At 42.3% G+C, this 20,904-nt stretch overlaps 1 protein-coding gene across 2 annotated transcripts in view; it reads right to left on the bottom strand.

The window, feature by feature from the left end:
• The window catches only part of DNAAF9 (dynein axonemal assembly factor 9), a 172,357-nt gene that overhangs the window by 66,435 nt on the left and 85,018 nt on the right, over positions 1–20,904 (bottom strand). The window contains exons 13-20 of one of the 2 annotated variants that reach the window (XM_055432434.2): positions 17,075–17,159; positions 14,604–14,680; positions 12,588–12,632; positions 12,181–12,226; positions 8,788–8,899; positions 7,728–7,798; positions 6,780–6,830; positions 6,109–6,196 (exon numbers count right to left, since the gene is read on the bottom strand). In XM_055432434.2, coding sequence (XP_055288409.1) covers positions 6,109–6,196; positions 6,780–6,830; positions 7,728–7,798; positions 8,788–8,899; positions 12,181–12,226; positions 12,588–12,632; positions 14,604–14,680; positions 17,075–17,159 — 575 coding nt within the window. Of the gene's footprint in view, positions 1–6,108; positions 6,197–6,779; positions 6,831–7,727; positions 7,799–8,787; positions 8,900–12,180; positions 12,227–12,587; positions 12,633–14,603; positions 14,681–17,074; positions 17,163–20,904 lie in introns of both variants that reach the window. The other variant, XM_055432427.2, reaches the window with a different exon arrangement.

Raw genomic sequence — 20,904 nt, forward strand, 5'->3', positions numbered from 1 at the left:
AGATTTCTCAGGAGGCAGGTAAGTTGGTCTGGTATTCCCATCCCTTGAAGAATTTTCCACAGTTTTTTAGTAATCCACACTTTTTTTGTGATCCACACAGTCAAAGGCTTTGGTGTAGTCAATAAAGCACAAATAGATTTTTTTCTAGAACTCTCTTGCTTTTTCTATGATCCAACGGATGTTGGCAATTTGATCTCTGGTTCCTTTGCCCTTTTAAATCCAGCTTGAACACCTGGAAGTTTTCAGCTCATGTACTGTTGAAGCCTCACTTGGAGATTTCTGAGCATTATTTTGGGAGTGTGCAAAATGAGTTGCAATTGTGCAATAGTTTGAACATTCTTTGGCATTGCCTTTCTTTGGGACTGGAATGCAAACTGACCTTTTTCAGTCCTGTGGCCATTGCTGAATTTTCCAAATTTGCTGGCATATTGAGTGCAGCACTTTAACAGGATTCAAAGATTTCAAACCTTTTAGGAACTGAAACAGCTCAGCTGGAATTTCATCACCTCCATTAGCTTTGTTTGCACTGATACTTCCTAAGGCCCACTTGACTTCGCATTCCAGGATGTCTGGCTCTCGGTGAGTGGTCACACCATTGTGGTCATCTGGATCATGAAGATCTTTTTTGTACAGTTCTTCTGTGTATTCCTGCTACCTCTTCTTAATATCTTCTGCTTCTTTTAGGTCCACACCATTTCTGTCCTTTATTGTATACATCTTTGCATGAAATGTTCCCTTGGTATCTCCAGTCTTTCCCATTCTACTGTTTTCCTCTATTTCCCATTGATCACTGAGGAAGGCTTTCTTATCTCTCCTTGCTATTCTTTGGAACTCTGCATTCAGATGGATATATCTTTCCTTTTCTTCTTTGCCTTTAGCTTCTCTTCTTTTCTCAGCTAATTGTAAGGCCTCCTCAGACAACCATTTTTCCTTGTTGCATTTCTTTTTCTTGGGGATGGTCTTGATCATCGCCTCCTGTACAATGTCATGAACCTCCATCCATAGTTATTCAGGCACTCTATCAGATCTAATCCCTTGAATCTGTCACTTCTCCTGTATAATGGTAAGGGATTTGATTCATACCTGAATAGTCTATTGGTTTTCCCTACTTCAATTTAAATCTGAAACTTGCAATGAGTTCATGATCTGAGCCACACTCAGCTCCCGGTCTTGTTTTTGCTAATTGTATAGAGCTTCTCCTGCAAAGAATATAATCAAGCTGATTTTGGTACTGACCGTCTTGTGATGTCAATGTGTAGAGTCATCCCTTGTGTTGTTGGAAGAGGGTGTTTGCTATGACCAGTGTATTCTCTTGGCAAAACTCTAGTCAGCCTTTGCCCTGCTTCATTTTGTACTCCAAGGCCAAACTTGCCTGTTATTCCAGGTATCTCTTGACTTCCAACCTTTGCATTCCACTCCCCTAGGATGAAAAGGACATCTTTTTTGGGTGTTAGTTCTAGAAGATCTTATAGGTCATCATAGAACTGTTTAAATTCAGCATTAGTGGTTAGGGCATAGATTTGGATTACTGTGATATTGAATGGTTTGCCTTGGAAATGAACAGAGATCATTCTATCGTTTTTGAGACTGCACCCAAGTAATGCATTTTGGACTCTTTTGTTGACTATGAGGGCTACTCCATTTCTTCTAAGGGATTCTTGCCAAGGTAGTAGATATTATGGTCATTTGAATTAAATTCGCCTATTCTGGTCCATTTTAGTTCACTGATTCCTAAAATGTGGATGTCCACTCTTGCTATCTCCTGTCTGACCACTTTCAATTTACCTTGATTTGGGGACCTAACATTCCAGGTTCCTATGCAATACTGTTCTTTACAGCATCGGACTTGACTTCTATCACCAGTCACATCGACAACCGGGCACTGTTTTCATTTTGGCTACATCTCTTCATTCTTTCTTATTTCTCCACTCTTCTCCAGTAGCGTATTGGGCACCTACCGACCTGGGGAGCTCATTTTTCAGTGTCCTGTCTTTTTGCCTTTTCATACTGTTCAAAGGGTTCTCAATGTAAGAATACTGAAGTGGTTTACCATTCCCTTCTCCAGTGAACCATTGGAGAGTTTTGTCAGAACTCTCCACCATGACCCATCCATCTTGGGTGGCCCTACATGGCATGGCTCATAGTTTCATTGAGTTAGACAAGGCTGTAATTCTTGTGATCAGTTTGGTTAGTTTTGTATGACTGTGGTTTTCATTCTGGTCTGCCCTCTGATGGATAAGGATAAGAGGCTAGTGGAAGCTTCCTGAATGGAGAGACTGACTGTGGGGGAATCTGGGTCTTGTTCTGATGGGTGGGGCCATGCTTAGTAAATCTTTAATTCAATTTTCTATTGATTGGTGGGGCTGTGTTCCCTCCTTGTTGTTTGGTTGAGGCCAAACTGGTAGGAGTAATGGTGGTAATGGCAACCTCCTTCAAAAAGACTTTTGCCTGCACTGTTGTATTCAGTGCCCCTGACCCCGCAACATGCCACTGTTAACCCATGCCTCCAACAGAGACTCCTGGACACTCACAGGCAAGTTTGGCTCAGTCTCTTGTGGGAACACTGCTCCTTTCTCCTGAGTCCTGGTGCACAAATGGTTTTGTGTATGCCCTCCAAGAGTCTGTTTCCCCAGTCCTGTGGAAGTTCTGTAATTAATTCCCACTGGCCTCCAAAGTCAAATTCCCCGGGGGTTCTCAGTTCCTTTGCCATATCCTCAGATTGGGATATCTGTTGTGGGTCCTAGAACTTTTTTAACAGTGCGAGAATTTCTTTGGTATAATAGTACTGCAGTTTGTGGGCCGTCTGCTCAGTGGCTCTATGATGGGGCTAATGGTAACCTCCTCAAAGAGGGCTTAGGCCACAGGCCACATGTCCCAGGTCTGCTGCAGCCAGAGTCCCTGTCCCTGTGGCAGGCTACTGTTGACCCGGGCCTTGGCAGGAGACACTCAAACACTGAAAGGCAGGTCTGGCTCAGTCTCTGTGGGGTCTCGGGGTCCTGGTACACACAGTTTTGTTTGAGCCCTCCGAGCGTTTCTGGCAGGTATTGGGTTTGATTCTAAATGTGATTTCGCTCCTCCTACCATCTTGTTGGATCTTTTCCTTTGCCCTTCAACATGGGGTATCTTTTTTTGGTGGTATCCAACATTCTCCTGTCGATGGTAGTTCAGCAGTGAGTTGCAATTTTGGAGTTCTCACAGAAGATGAGCACATGTCCTTCTACTCTGCCATTTTTAATTTACTTGTAAGTGAGCATGTGACTTACACTTCATTTAATTTTCTTCAGTCCCAAGGGTTCAAAGCCAGAGAAAAGGCACTGGTCTAGGCTGCTGGCACGTTCATTCTTCAGAATCAACTGGGAATCAGTTCAAAGATAAATCAACAAAAGTCCTGTATAGTCAAAGCTATAGTTTTTCCAGTAGTCATGTATGGAAGTGAGAGCTGGACCATAAAGAAGGCTGCTGCTACTGCTTAGCCACTCAGTCGTGTCCAACTCTTTGTGACCCCATGGACTGTAGCCTGCCAGGCTCCTCTGTCCATGGGATTCTCCAGGCAAGAATACTGGAGTGGGTTGCCATTCCCTTCTCCAATAAAGAAGGCTGAGCACCAAAGAATTGATGCTCTTGAATAATGGTGCTGGAAAAGATTCTTGAGAGTCCCTTGGACTACAAGGAGATCAAACCAGTCAATCTTAAAGAAAATTCACCCTGAATGTTCACTGGAAAGACTGATGTTGAAGTTGAAGCTCCAATACTTTTGTCTACCTGATGCGAAAAGCCGACGCATTGGAAAAGACCCTGATTGTGGGAAAGATTGAAGGTAAAAGAAGAGGGCAGCAGAGGAAGAGATAATATCACTGACTCAGTGGACATGAATTTGAGCAAACAGGAGACAGTGGAGCCTGGTATGCTGTAATCCATGGGGTGGCAAAGAGTCAGACACGATTTAGTGACTGAACAACAACAGAGACTTCAGGATAGACTGAATCTTGCTGGATAACTCAATAGAGTGTAAGATTATTTTTTGAACAAGGACCTTTGCTAAGAAGGTGCAAACTAATTTTGGCAAATATCCTTGCTAAATATTATAAATGGCTCAACTATGACAGAGTATAACTGTCTCTGTGTTGTGTCTACAAGCTGATTTTAAAACATTATGCAATTCTGCCTCAAGGCTGGGAGTACTGTCACACACACTCTTGTTTTCAGCAAATGTTCTTAACTTCCTGGTCTTCTGCACCAGGATCTGGAGAGGCAGAAATGCAGGGGCCACAGCACAGTCATGATAATGAACGCTACCTGGCATTTTGTGGATCGAAAACCAGAACTCCTTGTGTTTTGTCTTCTATGATAATGGAGAAGCAAAAGTTTAACCAGTGATCTGAGAACATGGAGAGCAATTTGCCACTGGAGAGAATATTTTCAAGAAGAACAAATTATCCAGAGAGAGAATCTGCTGAGTAAAGGATGAGGAATTTGTGGAACAAAAAAGGCTTATCTAACATGGAAAGAATAGGACTCGTAAGAACACGTTATTTTGAGGAGACCAAAAGGAGTATGGAATGAATCCCAGGAAATCCATGCAAGACCCACAGAGTTCGTGAGAACTTTAAATCAGCAGAAATACTGCCAGTTTGGATTGAAGGGGATAGAGAGAATAGAAAATGAAAGGAGACTGTTGGATCCCCAAAATTCTATAGGCAAGAAGCAGGCTGAAAAACTAATAAGCTACAAAGTGCCACCTTCATGAAAAGGAAGGATGACACCGGTATAGTCACAAACCAAGAGGGTAGAGTCATGAACCCAGGAGGCAGAACTAAGAGTTTAACAAGTAGAAGAGAGAACCCAGAGGGCAGAGCTAAGGGTCTTGGAGGACTATTCCCAGGCCTTGAAACCTAATCCAGGAGCTGGAGTTTGCCTAGCTTAATTTCAAAGTTGTCTTGGGCTTGGGATTCCTTTTTAATACAAATGTCTATAACCTATGCCACTCCTACCTTGTACATTGGGAAGGCTAGGGAAGATAAAGAGCCTCTAATTTCACAGGTCCACAGATGGAAAGGAATTGTGTTCAGGAGCTGTACTTTATGAATTACAAGCCAGAGCCTCACCTACAGCTGATTTAGATAATTTTGATGATGAGACTTTCGACTTTTCAGCTGGTGAGAGTTAAGACTTTGAATTGTTGTCATAATGGAATGAGGCTCTTGGATGGGGGTGATATATCTTCCATGTGAGAACTGTGGGGGTCAGAGGGCAAATAATGGTAGGCAGAAATTTAAGACAGCCCCCATGACCTTCAGCCTCTTAGGTTACTTCAGTGTTCAGGTAACATTATATGGCAAAAAGGAGATTATCTGATTGGGTTTCCTCCAATCAGAGGAGCCCTTTATAAGCAGAGTTTTCTCTGGGTGGTAGAAGAGGAGTTCAGAGAGATTAGCAGTGTGAGAGAGATTCAACACGATGAAGGTTCTTTGTTGCTGAGATGGAGAGGATCACAGGGCAAGGACCTCTGGAAGGAGGAGCTAAGACTGCTTCCAGCTGATAGCCAGCAACAAAAAAAGGAACCTTAATTCTCCAGTCTGAAGGAAATGAACTCTGCAAACAACCTGGATGAGCATGGGAGCAGGTTCTTTCTCAGAGACTCCAGAGATAAGCCTGGCTGATGCCTTGACTTCAGTATTATGAAACGCTACACATAAATCTAGCAAAATTTGCCTAGACTTCTCACCCACAGAACTGTGAGATAATAAACGCATGTTGTTTTAAGCTATGAAATTTGTGGTGATTTGTTACACAGCTGTAAAAAACTAATCCAGATTTTGTTTTGGCCCAACAGAACCTATTTCTGGACATGCTGCTGCTCTAGCCCATCCTGAGAGCAATCCTCAGCAGCAACAAGAGGACCAGTGCAGTTGTGGTGGCAGTCCTTTTTAGCACAAGTTTCCTCATCTGAAAAATGGACAGATCAAAAGAGAAAAGCTGTGGGAAAACACTTCTACACTCAAAAGTTTTTTCAAATATCACAAGTATCATTAATTACAACATTCATGTCAAAACCTGTGAAAGAGGGACCCAGACAGAGTCAAAAACAGAAAAGTCAGAGCTGCTCACCTTCTTCAGGCCAAGATCGTGAATTACTAGAATAAAGGTATGCTCCTTCTCCTCTAGTTAGAAAAGTACCCAGGAAACACTCATCTCCCTTGATAAAACAAACACAAAGAGCAGGTGATTTACAGCATAAACATTCACAGAAACAAAAGTTTTGTCCAAGTTTGTATGTCTACAAAAGCTGCTAAGTCAGCCTCAGATATACTCAACTTCTCTTCCGGTTCTTGGCACTTCTTGGCATCTTTGCCATATTACTGGCACCTGTGACTTGTGCTGAGAAAAAGAATGTTAAGGTTCTCTCAGTCTAGGCACCATGATCTGCAATGTTTGTCCATGTTCCAGTAAATTTATATCCTCTGATAACAGAGGTGGCTTCTCCTTGGCCTAAAGCCTTGACCTTCAGTTCTATATGTCTCAATTTGAGAACTGCTTCTAAAAGTTCTGAGAGATTTTGAAAAAACACTGAAAGGTTTAAATGGCAGAAAGAATCCCTCTTGTGTACTCCATACATGGTTATTTCTAGAGTTCTGCTCTGAAGGGGAAGAATACAAACAGGAATTGAGACAAGGACGTACAGAACCCTTAGATTAGCAGCAAGATGAAATATGTTAAATTGTTTTTATAAATTGCTTACATTTCATCTTGATAACATTAAGAATAAGAAGGCTGCTTACCAGAACTGACTGCTGGGTTTTCTCAGACAATTTTACTTCAATATCTTCTACCTGTGTCCAAAAGGAGTACAGATTTTAAATTCACTGCTTCAAGGGCAAAATCTCTTGCTAGGTTTCTCCGTGTTCACATATTTCTAAGAGAGCAGTCTCTCTATCAAATCCAGGGTTCTCAGGCCCTGATGGCTGGATACCTGGTTGCTGGATACCAAGTGCAGAGCACCAGGTCATGGTAGGCTCCCTCACAGGGACATGAAGTCCAGCTAAATGAGCCTACGTTACATGGGGATAGTATGTTAGTCTCAACTTACATTTCATTTTGGAGAAAACTAATTTTAGGGATGAAGGAAAGAGAACATACTGAAATATTTTGAATGTGTTCTCATTTAAACATGTTCACATTAGAGGATGATTTTTGCTTGTCTTTATTCAGTTCAGAATTGTAGAAACGGAATATAAACAAATTCTGAAATAGGTACTTAAGACCATTACTAGTACTTTGTGTCACAAGGCACCAGAGATTCAGACCAAGTCCCACAGATGAAGATGGGACCTTTCCACATGTAGAGACATGGTTGTAAAAACTCAGCAGCAACCATTTTGACAGAAAAGGGAGCACATGATCCACTTCTCACTTCCTGTGTGATCCTGGACAGGTTGGGAAATTTCTAAACCTCAGGCTCCTCATCTGTAAAATGAGGATATTAATTTCTTTCCTTGACAATTTAACAGGGACCCAGATAATTTAGTTACTTTCTTTTGGAACCTTCCCCAGATTACAAGTTAACGAATTTAGAGTCGTTTGTATAAAGAAAAAGAGCAGAGATTAAAACTTCTATTCCTGAACAGTGGTTAGGTCAGGATTTGACATCCCACCAGAGACTCTTCCTTAAACGTTCTCCCCAGTTTCTCCACGTTTATCTTCATTTTCACCCGATGAATGACACTAACCAGCCAGCAGCAGAATCTGGGTATGGCAGCTGTCAGGATTATAAAGCTGGTTTCTGTGATAACAGTGCCATCTGCAGGAAGACCACAGACATATCGGTTACTGCCCACCACCAGAGCCCACCTTGCAGGCCCCCGACTGCTTCCCATCCTCAAGAGTGAGAGCTCCTCTTATTAGGATACAAGGTCTGATGCCTTCAGAAAATGAATTCCTCATGTGGGGACAAGAGCCTAATGAGGGGATGGAGAAAGGCTTCTTCATGTGATTACTCTTTTTAAGACAAACAGAAATACATATTTAAATACAGAGTCCTTTTCAATCTATGCTTTTAATTTTTGTCAAGGTAGTACAGGTGTTTATATTAAAAAACCAAACAAAAATTATCAAGGTCATCAAGCACTGGATAATATCATTCTCTAGAATATTTTGCTACCATAATGGATGGTAGCAAAAAAAACTGGATCTAACTATTGCTTCAAATTATTTTTCCTGACTACTAGTAAGGCTGTACAAATTCATATTCATACACACACAGTGGACCCTTGAACAGTGTGGGGGCTAGTGGAGCTGACCTTCTACACAGTTGAAAATCCATGAGTAACTTTACAGTCAGCCCTCCATATCCATGGTTCCACATCCATGAATTCAACCAACCATGGAATATGTAGTTCTGTAGTATATACCTGTTGAAAAAAATCTGTGTAGTTTAAACCTGTGTTCAGGGGCCACTTATGTACATGTGTGTGTGTATAAACATTAAAAAATATATATATTATTTTAAAATTTGTTTTATTTTACACTCTGGTGAACTGCCTGCTCATATTTTTTGCCCATTTACCACTGGGTAGCTTGTTTTTTTCATATTAATTTGTAAAAGCGCTTCATAAATTAGGAAATACACTCTTTATTTATTGTTAAGTATTCTAATATTTTCACCAGTTTATTCCTGGTCTTTTGATTTAGACTATGGTTTATTTTGCCAAATATATATATACATACACACACACACACATATATATAAGCAAGTTCAAGTTTTGTTTTCCAAAGATGACACACACTTACCTTTTTCTTTAACCAAGATCTGAGATGTCAAAAATGATTCTGAAAACACCACAGATCCTAAGCACCCCCTTCCTCCCAGCAAGTCAGGAATGTCATAGATGGCCATACAAGCCTATATCAAATGAGAAACCAGAGTTAGACCAATTGTCAGTCCAAAACACGCAGGGAAAGATCCACAAGAAATAGACCACAAAATACTAAGCCACATGGCAAAAAAATACTCGAGAATTTCTAGGGAAAACTCAAGTTATCTTGAAATGCATCTCAAACTGGGAGATGACTTCAGGATCACCAAGGCTTCCTTGCAATTGCTCCTAGGTCAAAGGCACACTTGGGCTACAAGAAGAATATCTTTATGTTTCAATAAATTCCCTCAAATTGCTTCTCCTGCCTGAAAAGCAATGTAACAGCCTTTCTTAACTGTGACCACTGTCACATTCTACTAAGTCCACATGGTTATGCATTCCTTCTTTGGTTTTGGCTCAAGTTCTGAACAAATCTGGAAATTAAGATACAGGTTTTCACAGATACTTTTGGCTACATGTCAAAACATCCAAACACTCCTTTCAGGACCAAAAAATTAAAAGAAAGCTGTTCAAGCTTTTATGGCCAAGACAAATAAAAATAAGAGTCTTATATAGGTCAGGGGAAAAAAAAACCTGGAACAATTCAGAGAAAGCTCCTGAATGGCTGGTAAGAAGGTTCTAATTTAGTTTAAAACTAGTGAAAATAAAATAATTCTGAGGACAATCTAGCAGAGGAAATGTAGAAAATGGTATAAGCCAGAGTTGAAGTCTGAGATGAGCTGGAGTCTGAGATGACTGTGAAGATCTGGTGAGGGATACAAAATAAGTTGCACGATAAGCCGTCCCAGGTTCCTGCCCCTCCTGGCCTGACATTGCTGAATGACCAGGTACTTGGCTCCTGAAACTTGAATTAATTTTTGTATCTTGATGTCCTTGTGTGGGACCCTGCTCTACCCGTAGGACAGAGACAAAAGACCATGGCCTACAGAAGGGACTGACAGACTCTCAAAAAAAAAAAAAGTGGCAGAAGAGTTGAAAGGAAAAAAAAGAAACCCACAAAGTCCTTATTCATCCATGTTGTCATGATAAAGAAATACATAAAACTGACAGGTAGGCTTTATATTTTTGTTAACTTTCTTATTAGGCGTAACAACTAGAAGTGAAGTGAAGTCACTCAGTCGTATCTGCCTCTTTGTGACCCCATGGACTGTAGCCTACCAGGCTCTTCCGTCCATGGAATTTTCCAGGCAAGAGTACTGGAGTGGGTTGCCATTTTCTTCTCCAGAGGATCTTCCCGACCCAGGGATTGAACCTGGGTCTCCGCCACTGCAGGCAGACGTTTTACCATCTGAGCCAAGGTTTATTTAAATTTGTTTCAAAGAATTTTGAATATCTGAAGACACAGAACCATCCTGGGCTACATGGTTCCTCTTACGTGACAATGATCAATTAGGTTCCCAGATCAATTAGAAAGACAAATCCTGTAGCTCCTAATCCCCACTTTCTTATCTGGCCTCTGGAGTTCAGGAAGGGGAGACAGGACACTAAAAAGAATATATGTAGTATTTTTTAGGCACTTGCTACCTACTTTCCGTATGTGGCAAGGGGATAGAAAAAATATGAAACATAGTTCCTGTCCTCAGGAAACCCATAATGTAAAGTTGGAGAGATAAGAGCATTCCTACACATAAGTCAACATGTGACACACTACAGAATTACTCACTAATTTATGTAGTGTAACTTTCGAGTACTCTAAGAATACAGTACTTGTAGGGAGAAATCAGTAGGGAAGGCTTAAACGAAGAGGCAGAACTTCATCTCTGCCTGGAAAGGAGGACAGGATTTGGACAGAAAGCACCAACATCCTACTTTTTCTTTCCTATTTCATTAGCTGCTGCTGAATGCGTACTTAACTCAGTTGCTGCTGCTGCTGCTAAGTCACTTCAGTCGTGTCCGACTCTGTGTGACCCCACAGACGGAAGCCCACCAGGGTCCCCCGTCCCTGGGATTTTCCAGGCAAGAACACTGGAGTGGGTTGCCATTTCCTTCTCCAATGTGTGAAAGTAAAAAGTGAAAGTAAAGTCGCTCAGTCGTGTCTGACCCTTAGCGACTCCACAGACTGCAGCCTACCAGGCTCCTCCATCCATGGGATTTTCTAGGCAAGAGTACTGGAGTGGCTTGCCATTGCCTTCTCCGACTTAACTCAGTACTGGACTCCTAATCACCTACTCCAGTGCAAACACCTCCCAGAGCACTGCATAAGAGTCTAAGAAGAGAAGTAAGGGAATCTAGCAAGTCTAGCAAGGAGACAAAGAAATATTTACCTAAGCATCAAAAAGTATTCATTTTCCAGTCTTAATAACGTTACAAAAAAGTCTCAATTAGTTCTAAAAGAACAACAACACAAAATGCTGACACAGACAGGGAGCAGGTGCATTATAAAAACAGAAACTACTCACAACCTTAAAAAATTACTCGTGGTGGACTACTCTCTGTAGATAACACTACTGCTTGTCCACTGATGACGGCAATGGGCATGCATTTTTTCCAAGTCATCCACACCTGTGCACCCAGTTCCCCATGATCAAAATCTCACTGAAATTAAAGTTCAGGCAGGAGCCACAGAACGGACATAAGGTATAACTTGTACCCACATATACTACCACCGGAATCTTGGCTGGATGTCCACCATCCTCTTATGCACTGCTTGCCAATTTTCTTTCTATCAGGATGCACTGGGGCAGGATACACAGAGGATTCGGATGTGGCTGGGAGCAGCTAGTCTAGAAACTGGCTGCTGAAGACCACCCCAGGGACCAATATTTTTGCATCTCTAAATCCATTCCCCTGGCCCATCAGTAGAGAGGTCAGAAAGCTCTGCTCTGACTACCCCATTTCACCTTTTTTTTTTTTATGTTTGTTTTTATTTCCACAGCTCCTCTTAAATAAGGGCATCAACAAGCCTTGGAACACAGAGAAGCCAGTGAAAACCTGGTCTGTGCTGAGGGAGGCTTGTCCTCAGCTCCCATTTCCATGTGAGGTCAGAGAAATCTCAGCCACTTGAAAGAAGCCTTCCAAACCTCAGGAAGAGATACTTACCATCCCCCGGTGCCCCCTCACCCTCCCCTTCAGCTAAGATTACACCAAGGGGTGCCTAGACACAGACATGTGGATGTGCTAAGCCTGGTACAGCTGCCTGGCACCCTCAGAAAGCACAGGTTCATCACTGCTACGGCTGGAAGAGTACTGAACACAACTAGCTTTCTCCAGTGGGCTACCTAAGACTCCTACCTACTTCCACCTCACCCCTTGTAGATGTCCTTTATAGGCCATTCCCTGCCAATTGACCTTTAACAGCTCTACTTACCGTCTTCACAAAGTACAAGCTATCTTCACTATCCAGAGGCACGATTCTAGAAAAGCAAATTGATGGGAGAGACATGTATTAGATTTATAATGTTCTCTATTTTTCAACTTGCAAGCAACTCACACACTTAAATCTCTTTTTCAAAACACTGGGTTGCATGTATGCAAAATTCCACTCAGACGGAATCGGATCCACCCCCAACCCTACTCTATTCTTTCCGTGGGAAGCAGTCAGGTTAGAGTGGTCTCAGCTGAGCACACCCAGCTTTGAGCCCAGCCCTGGAGTGATGCCACTGCCAGGTGTGGAAGGGTAAAAAGATCATTCATGGTAGCAGTTACACGGTAGCCTCTCTTATTTTGCTCTTAAAACTTGCCCCAAATAAGGACACACCATAAACACATACTTACCTTCCCTGATTATTCACAGCATGTATATGAAAAGCCATCTTGGAGCTGTAGACCCAAAACAAAATAAAACAAAAGTCAGTCTGCTTTTGCAACCACTGTGTGGCAAGCTCTCTAAACATCTGCCACTGCAATCACCTGTGCTGGGCCCTCATAGCCCCAGTGAGATATGTGATGTCCCTACATACCCTAGGGTTTCATGCCATCAGCAAATGTAGGGCTAGTGTCTGACTCTGTGGAGATTCTCAGGACTATCTTGACTTTTGGACAGAGCAGGAGAGAACTACGTGACTACTGCCCATGACAGATTGAGAGAACCTCTATGTGCCCCAGGCCTCTGGCCCACTTCCCTGACATATTCTCCTGATCCTATTCCTCTCTTCAACATCTTTGCAGTCAAGCTGCCATCCCTGCTCAGAGCCAGTCTGCTACCCACAATCAATTGCTGCTGTATAATCAAGTCAGGACTTCAAAACTGAGGAATAACCAGATAACCCTTTTGGCATCAACTCTTTTTGTAAAAGAAAGTTTCTAAATTGAATTAAGTTTATTTTTTTGCTCTAACAAATACTGGTCAGTCATATGCTAACTGCCCGTGTTCCTCTTGGGAGAATTTGCTAATCTCAAGTCTGCCAGGAACAGATAGTACTGGTCAGCACATAGCCTTAAGAGTCCAAACTTCCTCTAGCCTTCTCCCTTTATGGCCAGAGACATGAGCCACAGGACCCAGAAAAAAGGACGAGAAACCTTAAGCAAGCCTAAAGCTTTCAAAGAGTTCTGGCTCATTCCCACTCCTGGAGCTGTAGCAAAAGAATTCCTGTTAGCTTATTAACTGACCTAGTTTTCTAAATGTTCCTTCTCACTACTTAGGGCTGTAGATATATAAGAAAATGTGGGGCATGGAGCTGAGGTATCACAGGGCACATCCCAGAAACGTTATTTATTTTTAAAAAATATTTATTTGCTTGGCTGTGCTTAGTTGCAGCACATGGAATCTTCCATCTTTGTTGAAGCACGTGGAATCTAGTTCCTTGACCAGGCATAGAACCTGGGCTCCCTGCATTAAGTCCCTCCAGAAGTATTTTAATCTATTAGCTATTTTATTTTTGGCTGTTCTGGACCTTAATTGCTTCATGGGATTTTTTTCTAGCTGTGGTGTGCAGGCTTCTCATTGAAAGGGCTTCTCTTGTTGTGGAGAACAAGCTCTAGGGCAGCTGGGCTTCAGTAATTGTGGCTCTTGGGCTCTAGAAGCAAAGGCTCAGTAGTTGTGGCACACAGGCTTAATTGCTCCAAGGTATGTGGGATCATCCCAGACCAAGAGTCACATCTATGTCTCCTGCACTAGCAGGCAGATTAATTTACCTCTGAGCCACCATGAAGATACCTTTCCCCTCCATCCCCCATAAATATTCTTAAACTTTCTAATATTGGTGTCTTTTGACTCCTCTGCAAAAAAAGTATACTAAACGGTCCTAATATGGGACAGAAGGTTGAGTGGACTGGGTTCCTGAAGGGTTAGCTATGGACAAAGACTACACAGAGATCCACTGTGACATGCCAGGTGAGTGATGACAAGACTGCCAGGAAGCCAAATTCCTAGATCACTTAGATGCTGAGACATGGCCAGGCTCAGGGGTTTTTACCATCTGAGAGGCAGATAAGGCCTAGGACAACTCTCTTCTAAGCAGTGACCATTTTCATGTGCTCAAGGCCCTTTATCATCACCACTAACAAACCTCACCATTCATGTCCCCAGCTTCATCTTTTTAACCTTGGAATCCACATCTGTCTCTTCTAGCACTGATATGTCTCCCATTCCAGCCTAACCAGCGTGTCTGATTCTGAAACAGTTCCTCCATCCTTGGCTTCTCATAAAGCCCCGATCATGAAAGACTCTCCTTCATATATTAATGATTTACCCTCCCAAAGGGGAGACAGAATATCGAATACACGGGAAAAAGTTTTAAAAACACAAACATTAAATAAAAGTTTTTATTGATAATATAGGCCACTGCTTACCGTAGAGCTGCCTTAAATTGCATCAACTCAACGGAATTTAACCCAGATCCCAGGGTCTGCTCAGCTACCTCCTTGGCCTGTAAAAACAGTAATAAAATAGAGACAATTAGCTTTCACAGCAGGAAAGAATACATTCAGCTGTGAGGAAAGGGCCCTTTTCACATTTAGCCAGGAGAACACTGCCCATCCTCTTTGCCTGACTACCTGTATATATCAATAAACTAAAGTGAAAACATCTTGTTAAAGGGAACAGGTGCCTGGTTGGTTCAGGGTGGGTTCATATGTTGTTCAGTCGCTAAGTAGTGTCTGACTCTTTGTGACCCCAGGATTCCAGCATGCCAGGTTCCCCTATCCTTCACTATTTCCTGAAGATTGCTCAAATTCATGTCCATTGAGTCGGTGATGTTACCTAATCATCTCATCCTCTGCCATTCCCTTCTCTTGTGCCTTCAATATTTCCCAGCATCAAGGTCTTTTCCAATGAATAGGCCCTTTGCATCAGGTGGCCAAAGTACTAGAGATTCAGCATCAGTTCTTCCAATGAATATTCAGCATTCATTTCCTTTAGGATTGACTGGTTTGACCTCCCTGGTCTCAAAGGGACTCTAAAGAGTCTTCTCCAGCACCACAGTTCAAAAACATCAATACTGTGGTGCTCAGCTTTCTTTATGGTCCAACTCTCACATCCGTAAGACTACTGGAAAAACCACACTTTGACTAGATGGACCTTAGTCAGCAACGTGATTTCTCTGCTTTTTAATACCCTCTCTAGGTCTGCAATAGTTTTCCTTCCAAGCAGCAAGCATCTTTTAATTTCATAGCTGCAGTCACCATCTGCAGTGATTCTGGAGCCCAAAAAAATAAAATCTGTCACTGCTTCCACTTTTTCCCCTTCTATTTGGCATAAAGTGATGGGACTGGATGCTGTGATCTTAGTTTTTTTAATCTTGAGTTTTAAGCCAGCTTTTTCATTCTCTTCTTTCACCCTCATCAAGATGCTCTTTAGTTCTTTACTTTCTGCGATTAGAGTGGCATCATCTGCATATCTGAGGCTGTTGGATCTTTCTCCCAGAAATCTTGATTCCAGCTTGTGATTTATCCAGCCCAGCATTTTGCATGATGTACTCTGATTGGAAGTAAAATAAGCAGGATGACAGTATACAGCCTTGTCATAATCCTTTCCCAATTTTGAGGCAGTCAGTTGTTCAAGTCCAGTTCTAACTGTTGCTTTTTGACATGCATACAGGTTTCTCAAGGGACAGGTAAGGTAGTCTGGTATTCCTATCTCTTTAAGAATTTCCAGTGTGCTCTGATCCACACAGTCAAAGGCTTTAGCATGATCAATGAAGCAGAAGTAGACATTTTACTGGAATTCACTTGCTTTCTCTATGATCCAATGAATGTTGGCAGTTTGATTTCTGGTTCCTCTGCCTCTTTGAAACCCAGCTTGTATATCTGGAAGTTCTTGGTTCATATACTGCTGAAGACTGGCTTGAAGGATTTTGAGCATAATCTTACTAGCATGCGAAATGAATTCAATAGGATGGTAGTTTGGACATTCTTTGGCACTGCCCTTCATTGGCAATCCCAATCCCATTGAGACTGGAATGAAAACTGACCTTTTTCAGTCACGTGGCCACTGCTGAGTTTTCCAAATTTGCTGGCATATCGAGTGGAGCACTTTCACAGCATCATCTTTTAGGATTTGAAATACCTCAGCTGGAATTCCAACACCTACACTAGCTTTGTAGTTAAGCTTCCTACGGCCCCTTTGACATCACACTCCAGGATGTCTAGTGATAGGTAAGTGACCATACCACCATAGTTGTCTGGGTCATTAAGATCTTTAGAGTCTCTTTGATATCTATAACACAACCTTTCCAATGTCAAATGATTTGCTTCAGGAGAGGTCCTATTGGCAATGGGAGGAATCAAGCCATCTCATCTCATCTGTTACTGGGTCAGATATAGAATCCAACTCAGCATGGCAGGTTAACCATAAACAGCAAAAAATAAAATGGTTAGAAAAAGAGAACATACATGCCTATAAAGGAGAGTCAAGTTGGCTTTTCTAGTCTTTAGTTAATTTTTTAAAACAAAGAATTATAGGAAAACAAACTATGTAGCTCAAAACAAACTGATCTATTAAAAGTCATAGCAGAATAATCTATAGTTCTCTTAATTTTTTAACTTTTGAAATCATTTTAAGCTACTAAATAAAACAATATACTATAGATTATTTTTTTTTTAACACAATCAGATACCTACAAAGAACTGCTAATCAGCTGTCATTCATAAGACAACAGGAGGTCCCAGGCATCACAAGCTTAGTACTCTAAAGGCATCTCTTTGTCTGGTGCCCAAGCTCACACACAAAATTAAGTATGAAAAGGTGTCCAAAGGTAAAACAAATGGATAAGAAGTTTCTCATTAAAATAACTAAGGAAAGAGAAATGTGGTATTGAAATTACCTTTATGAGACTGGAAGTTTTAGCATAACATGCAATGGCAGCCAAAACAGCCTCAATAACAGTAGCATATACCTGTGACAAGAGCCTACTTTAAAAACAAAAAATAAGGGTTACCTATAGCATCACAAGGTTTCATCAAAAGCTGCATGCACAAAAATGACATTCTCTAAGAAACTGATTTTGAAACAGAGAAAAGGTTAAAAACAGAATTTGTTGATTTCTAGACCTTTTAAAAGCTATGTGCCCCATTTCAACTTTTACTTTGCTCTTGTTAAACCATGATAAGAATCAGCTTTTTTAAAAAAAATTATTTTTTATTGAAGGATAATTGGTTTACAATACTATATAGGTATACCTATGTCCTGGAGAGGAAATGGCAACCCACTCCAGTATTCTTGCCCAGAGAATCCCATTGACAGAGGAGTCTGGCAGGCTACAATCCATGGAGTCGCAAGAGTCGGACACGACTTAGCAACTAAACCATCACCACCATACCTATGTCCCCTTTCCCTTGAATCTCCCTACCACCGTCCACCCCATCCCACCCCTCTAGGTTGTTACAGAGCCCCGGGTTGAATTCCCTGAATCATACAGCAAATTCCCATTGGCTATCTATTTTACATAAGGTAATGTACATGTTTCTATATTACTGTCTCCATTCCTCCCACCCTCCACTTCCTCCCTACTGCCCACCCCCCATCCTGCCCTGTGTCCATAAGTCTGTTCTGTATGTCTGTGTCTCCCGTGCTGCCCTGAAAATAGGTTCATCACTATCGTTTTTCTAGATTTCATATATGAGTTAATATATGATATTTGTTTTTCTCTTTCTGACTTACTTCACTCTGAGAATCAGCTTGTCTTAATTCTGCTCAAAAGACCAATCCTCCCTGTTTGTGATTCAACAGAAGAAAATGTCAACTACAAATTGCCAAGGGCATATGCCATCTGTCTCTTCAGAGACTGAACCCTGTGCTGCTGCAGCTGTTACCTTTGACGTGCCCTAAAGGCAGTCCAGGGTGGAGGTGAGGCACTCTGCTCCAAGGAAATTGGTGGAACAGGTCTTTAGATTTATATTTTCAGGAACTGATCCCAATCCCTGCATGTCCTCACATCTAGAAAAGTACTAAATCCCTTCATGGTGACATCAGCTCCTGGTGACTAGCAGAAAACCTTTTGTAAAGTTAGCTTGACTGCACTGAACTCATCCTTCACAAAAATTATATACATTGACCTTCCCCCATTGGCAATTTGGAGCAGTCTCTCAGCTGTCTGAGCTGCTGTCTCCTGGGCTGCACTCCTCATTTTGCCTCAAATAAAACATAACTCACAACTCTCACGTTGTGCATCTTTTTTTAGTTGACAAAAACTATATGAGTACTCTGACCCTCAAGGAGGACCTGAAAGGTGTCAAGACATAGAATTGCTTGCTGCTTCTCCGGAACCAACCACACCACAACTTCAAGTAGTCTTCTCCCCTGCTAAGGTCTGGTTGCTACTGGAACCTCAGGGTAGGAGCCCTCAGGGGACAAAAGAGATTATCCCACTGAGAAGACAGCCTCCAGTTAAATGCAAATTAACAGGTTGGATGGCATCTCTGACTCAATGGACATGAGCTTTAGCAAACTCCAGGAGATGGTGATGGACAGGGAAGCCTGGCGAGCTGCCATCCACTGGGTCGAAAAGAATCGGACATGACTTAGTGACTGAACAACAACAGCCATAAACCACTTTCTAAACATCAGATTTAAAGAACAGAGAATACTTTTGAGGGTGTTAGGTAAAGAGTCCAAAATGGTGATTAAAAAGTGGCACTAAAAGGCAGATAAAGAAATTAAAAAGCCCATGAAAAACAGAATTAAAAAAGCCCGCGAAAAACAGAACAAAGGGAAAATCTGTAGCAAGGAGCTTTGGTGGGAAAAACATGCCCAACACGCTCCCTTTCCCTAGCTGGTCCTGGATACAAGCCCTGACTGACATGAGGCAAAACAAATCAGACTTCGAGCACTGCTTGGGGGCGGGGAACAAGGACATAAAAAGAAAAACCTAAAATGGGGCGAGACCCACTCCTCTGGTGTAGGTCTGCTCTCACATCTTGGGGAGTGTATTTTTCATGTTGCCTGTTTAATAAATCCTGCCTGTGTGAGCTTTATAGTCTGTCATTTTAATTCTTTTACTGTGACAAGACAAGGACCAAGGAAAGAACCACACCTGACAAGTGGAAGGACCCCCTGGCCCTGCCTAATCTTGCTCTTCTCTGACTTTGCACTTCCCAAAGCCATTATTAGAAGAAGGGTGTTTTCTTTGCCAGATGGGGAATGCCATGAAGATCTCTAGAAAATCCCAGTCTGGTTCCCTACTGGGTAGGGTTTTTCAGTCTGCATTTTGGGACAGCTAATTCTTTGTTGGTGAAGATAGCCAAGTCCACGGGGTCGCAAAGAGTTGGACACAACTTACCAATGAAACAACAACAACAATTCTTTGCTGGGAGGTCTGCCCTGTGTATTATAGGACACTCAGAAGCATTCCTGGCCTCTCAGTAGTACCCCCATTTGTGACAAACAAAAATGTTTCCAGAAACTGCCAAATATCCCTGGGGGTGGGGGCTGGGAAGGGACTAGTGGGAGTGGTGCAGTAAAATTGCCCTTGGTGGAGAACCATTGCCTCAGGAGGAGACCCAGGGTCTTATTAGGATAACCACAGAGAGAAGGGGGCTTCCCTGGTGGCTCAGTACCGTCTGCAATGCAGGAGACCCAAGTTTGATCCCCGGGTCAGGAAGATCTCCTGGAGAAGAAAACAGAAACCCACTCTAGTCTTCTTGCCTGGGAAATCCATGGACAGAGGAGCCTGGCAGGCTAGAGTCCATGGGGTCCCAAGAGTCAGATACAACTTAGTGACTAAACCACCACCACCACCTGCAGAGAAAAAGGGCTCATTCACAAGGCCTCAAAATGTAAGGGAGGTATCTGGCAAGTAACTGTCTTATCTAAGAATATGCCTATGTTTAAGCCTGAGAATCCTGTAACAGGTAAAGGAAGGCAAAAGGAGGGAGTTTGATAGCAGGAAGGATCAGAGAAATGATTTGGTCATTCTCATCTTACAGACAAAACAAGTAGGGCCTATAGCAGTGGAATGAGTTGTCCAAAGCCATAGAAAATGACACAATTGAACTCAGGTCTGCTCTTAGCCTTGTGCTTTTCCATTGGGCCACACCACACCGCCAATTTCCTTCTTGGCTTCCATACCACACCTTTTCATTGCAGATAAGAGACTGGAGTTGGGTAGAAGAAAATGAGAAACAACACATAACAAAATGACGGCTCCAAGGTTCAACATATCCTAAAGATTGTTGACTAGGCTACAGCAGAGGGGTATGTCCTGGTAAGGAAGGTGTCCAGCAGGGACACTGTCCAAGAGCTTGGTCACTTTCAGATATGACAAGAAGCCTCCACATCTCTACTCTAAGAGCAAAGATTTATAGAGGCCAAAAATATATAAAGATACCCTTCCTCTCTTCCTCACCCGGCTGAATTCAAACATCGCTCAGTACCATTAGACAGGCTGACACCCTGCCTGGCTTTCTCCTATAGACCCTCAGGCAAGAGTTCAATACAAAGCTTCCTGGCTTCTGACTCATAAAAAGGCCTGGACAGGAGTCCAGAGACCCATGATTAGGGAAGGGCCTGCTCTATGCCTGGATAGTGCTGCTATTGCCTTCACTAGGACTCCATTCGGAGAAGGCAATGGCAAGCCACTCTAGTAATCTTGCCTGGAAAACCCCATGGGTGGAGAAGCCTGGTAGGCTGCAGTCCGTGGGGTCGCTAAGGGTCGGA

The sequence above is a fragment of the Moschus berezovskii genome, chromosome 15 (genome assembly GCF_049115385.1).
Source record: "Moschus berezovskii isolate FMDL1 chromosome 15, NW_MosBer_1.0, whole genome shotgun sequence".
In the NCBI taxonomy this organism is placed as follows: domain Eukaryota; kingdom Metazoa; phylum Chordata; class Mammalia; order Artiodactyla; family Moschidae; genus Moschus; species Moschus berezovskii.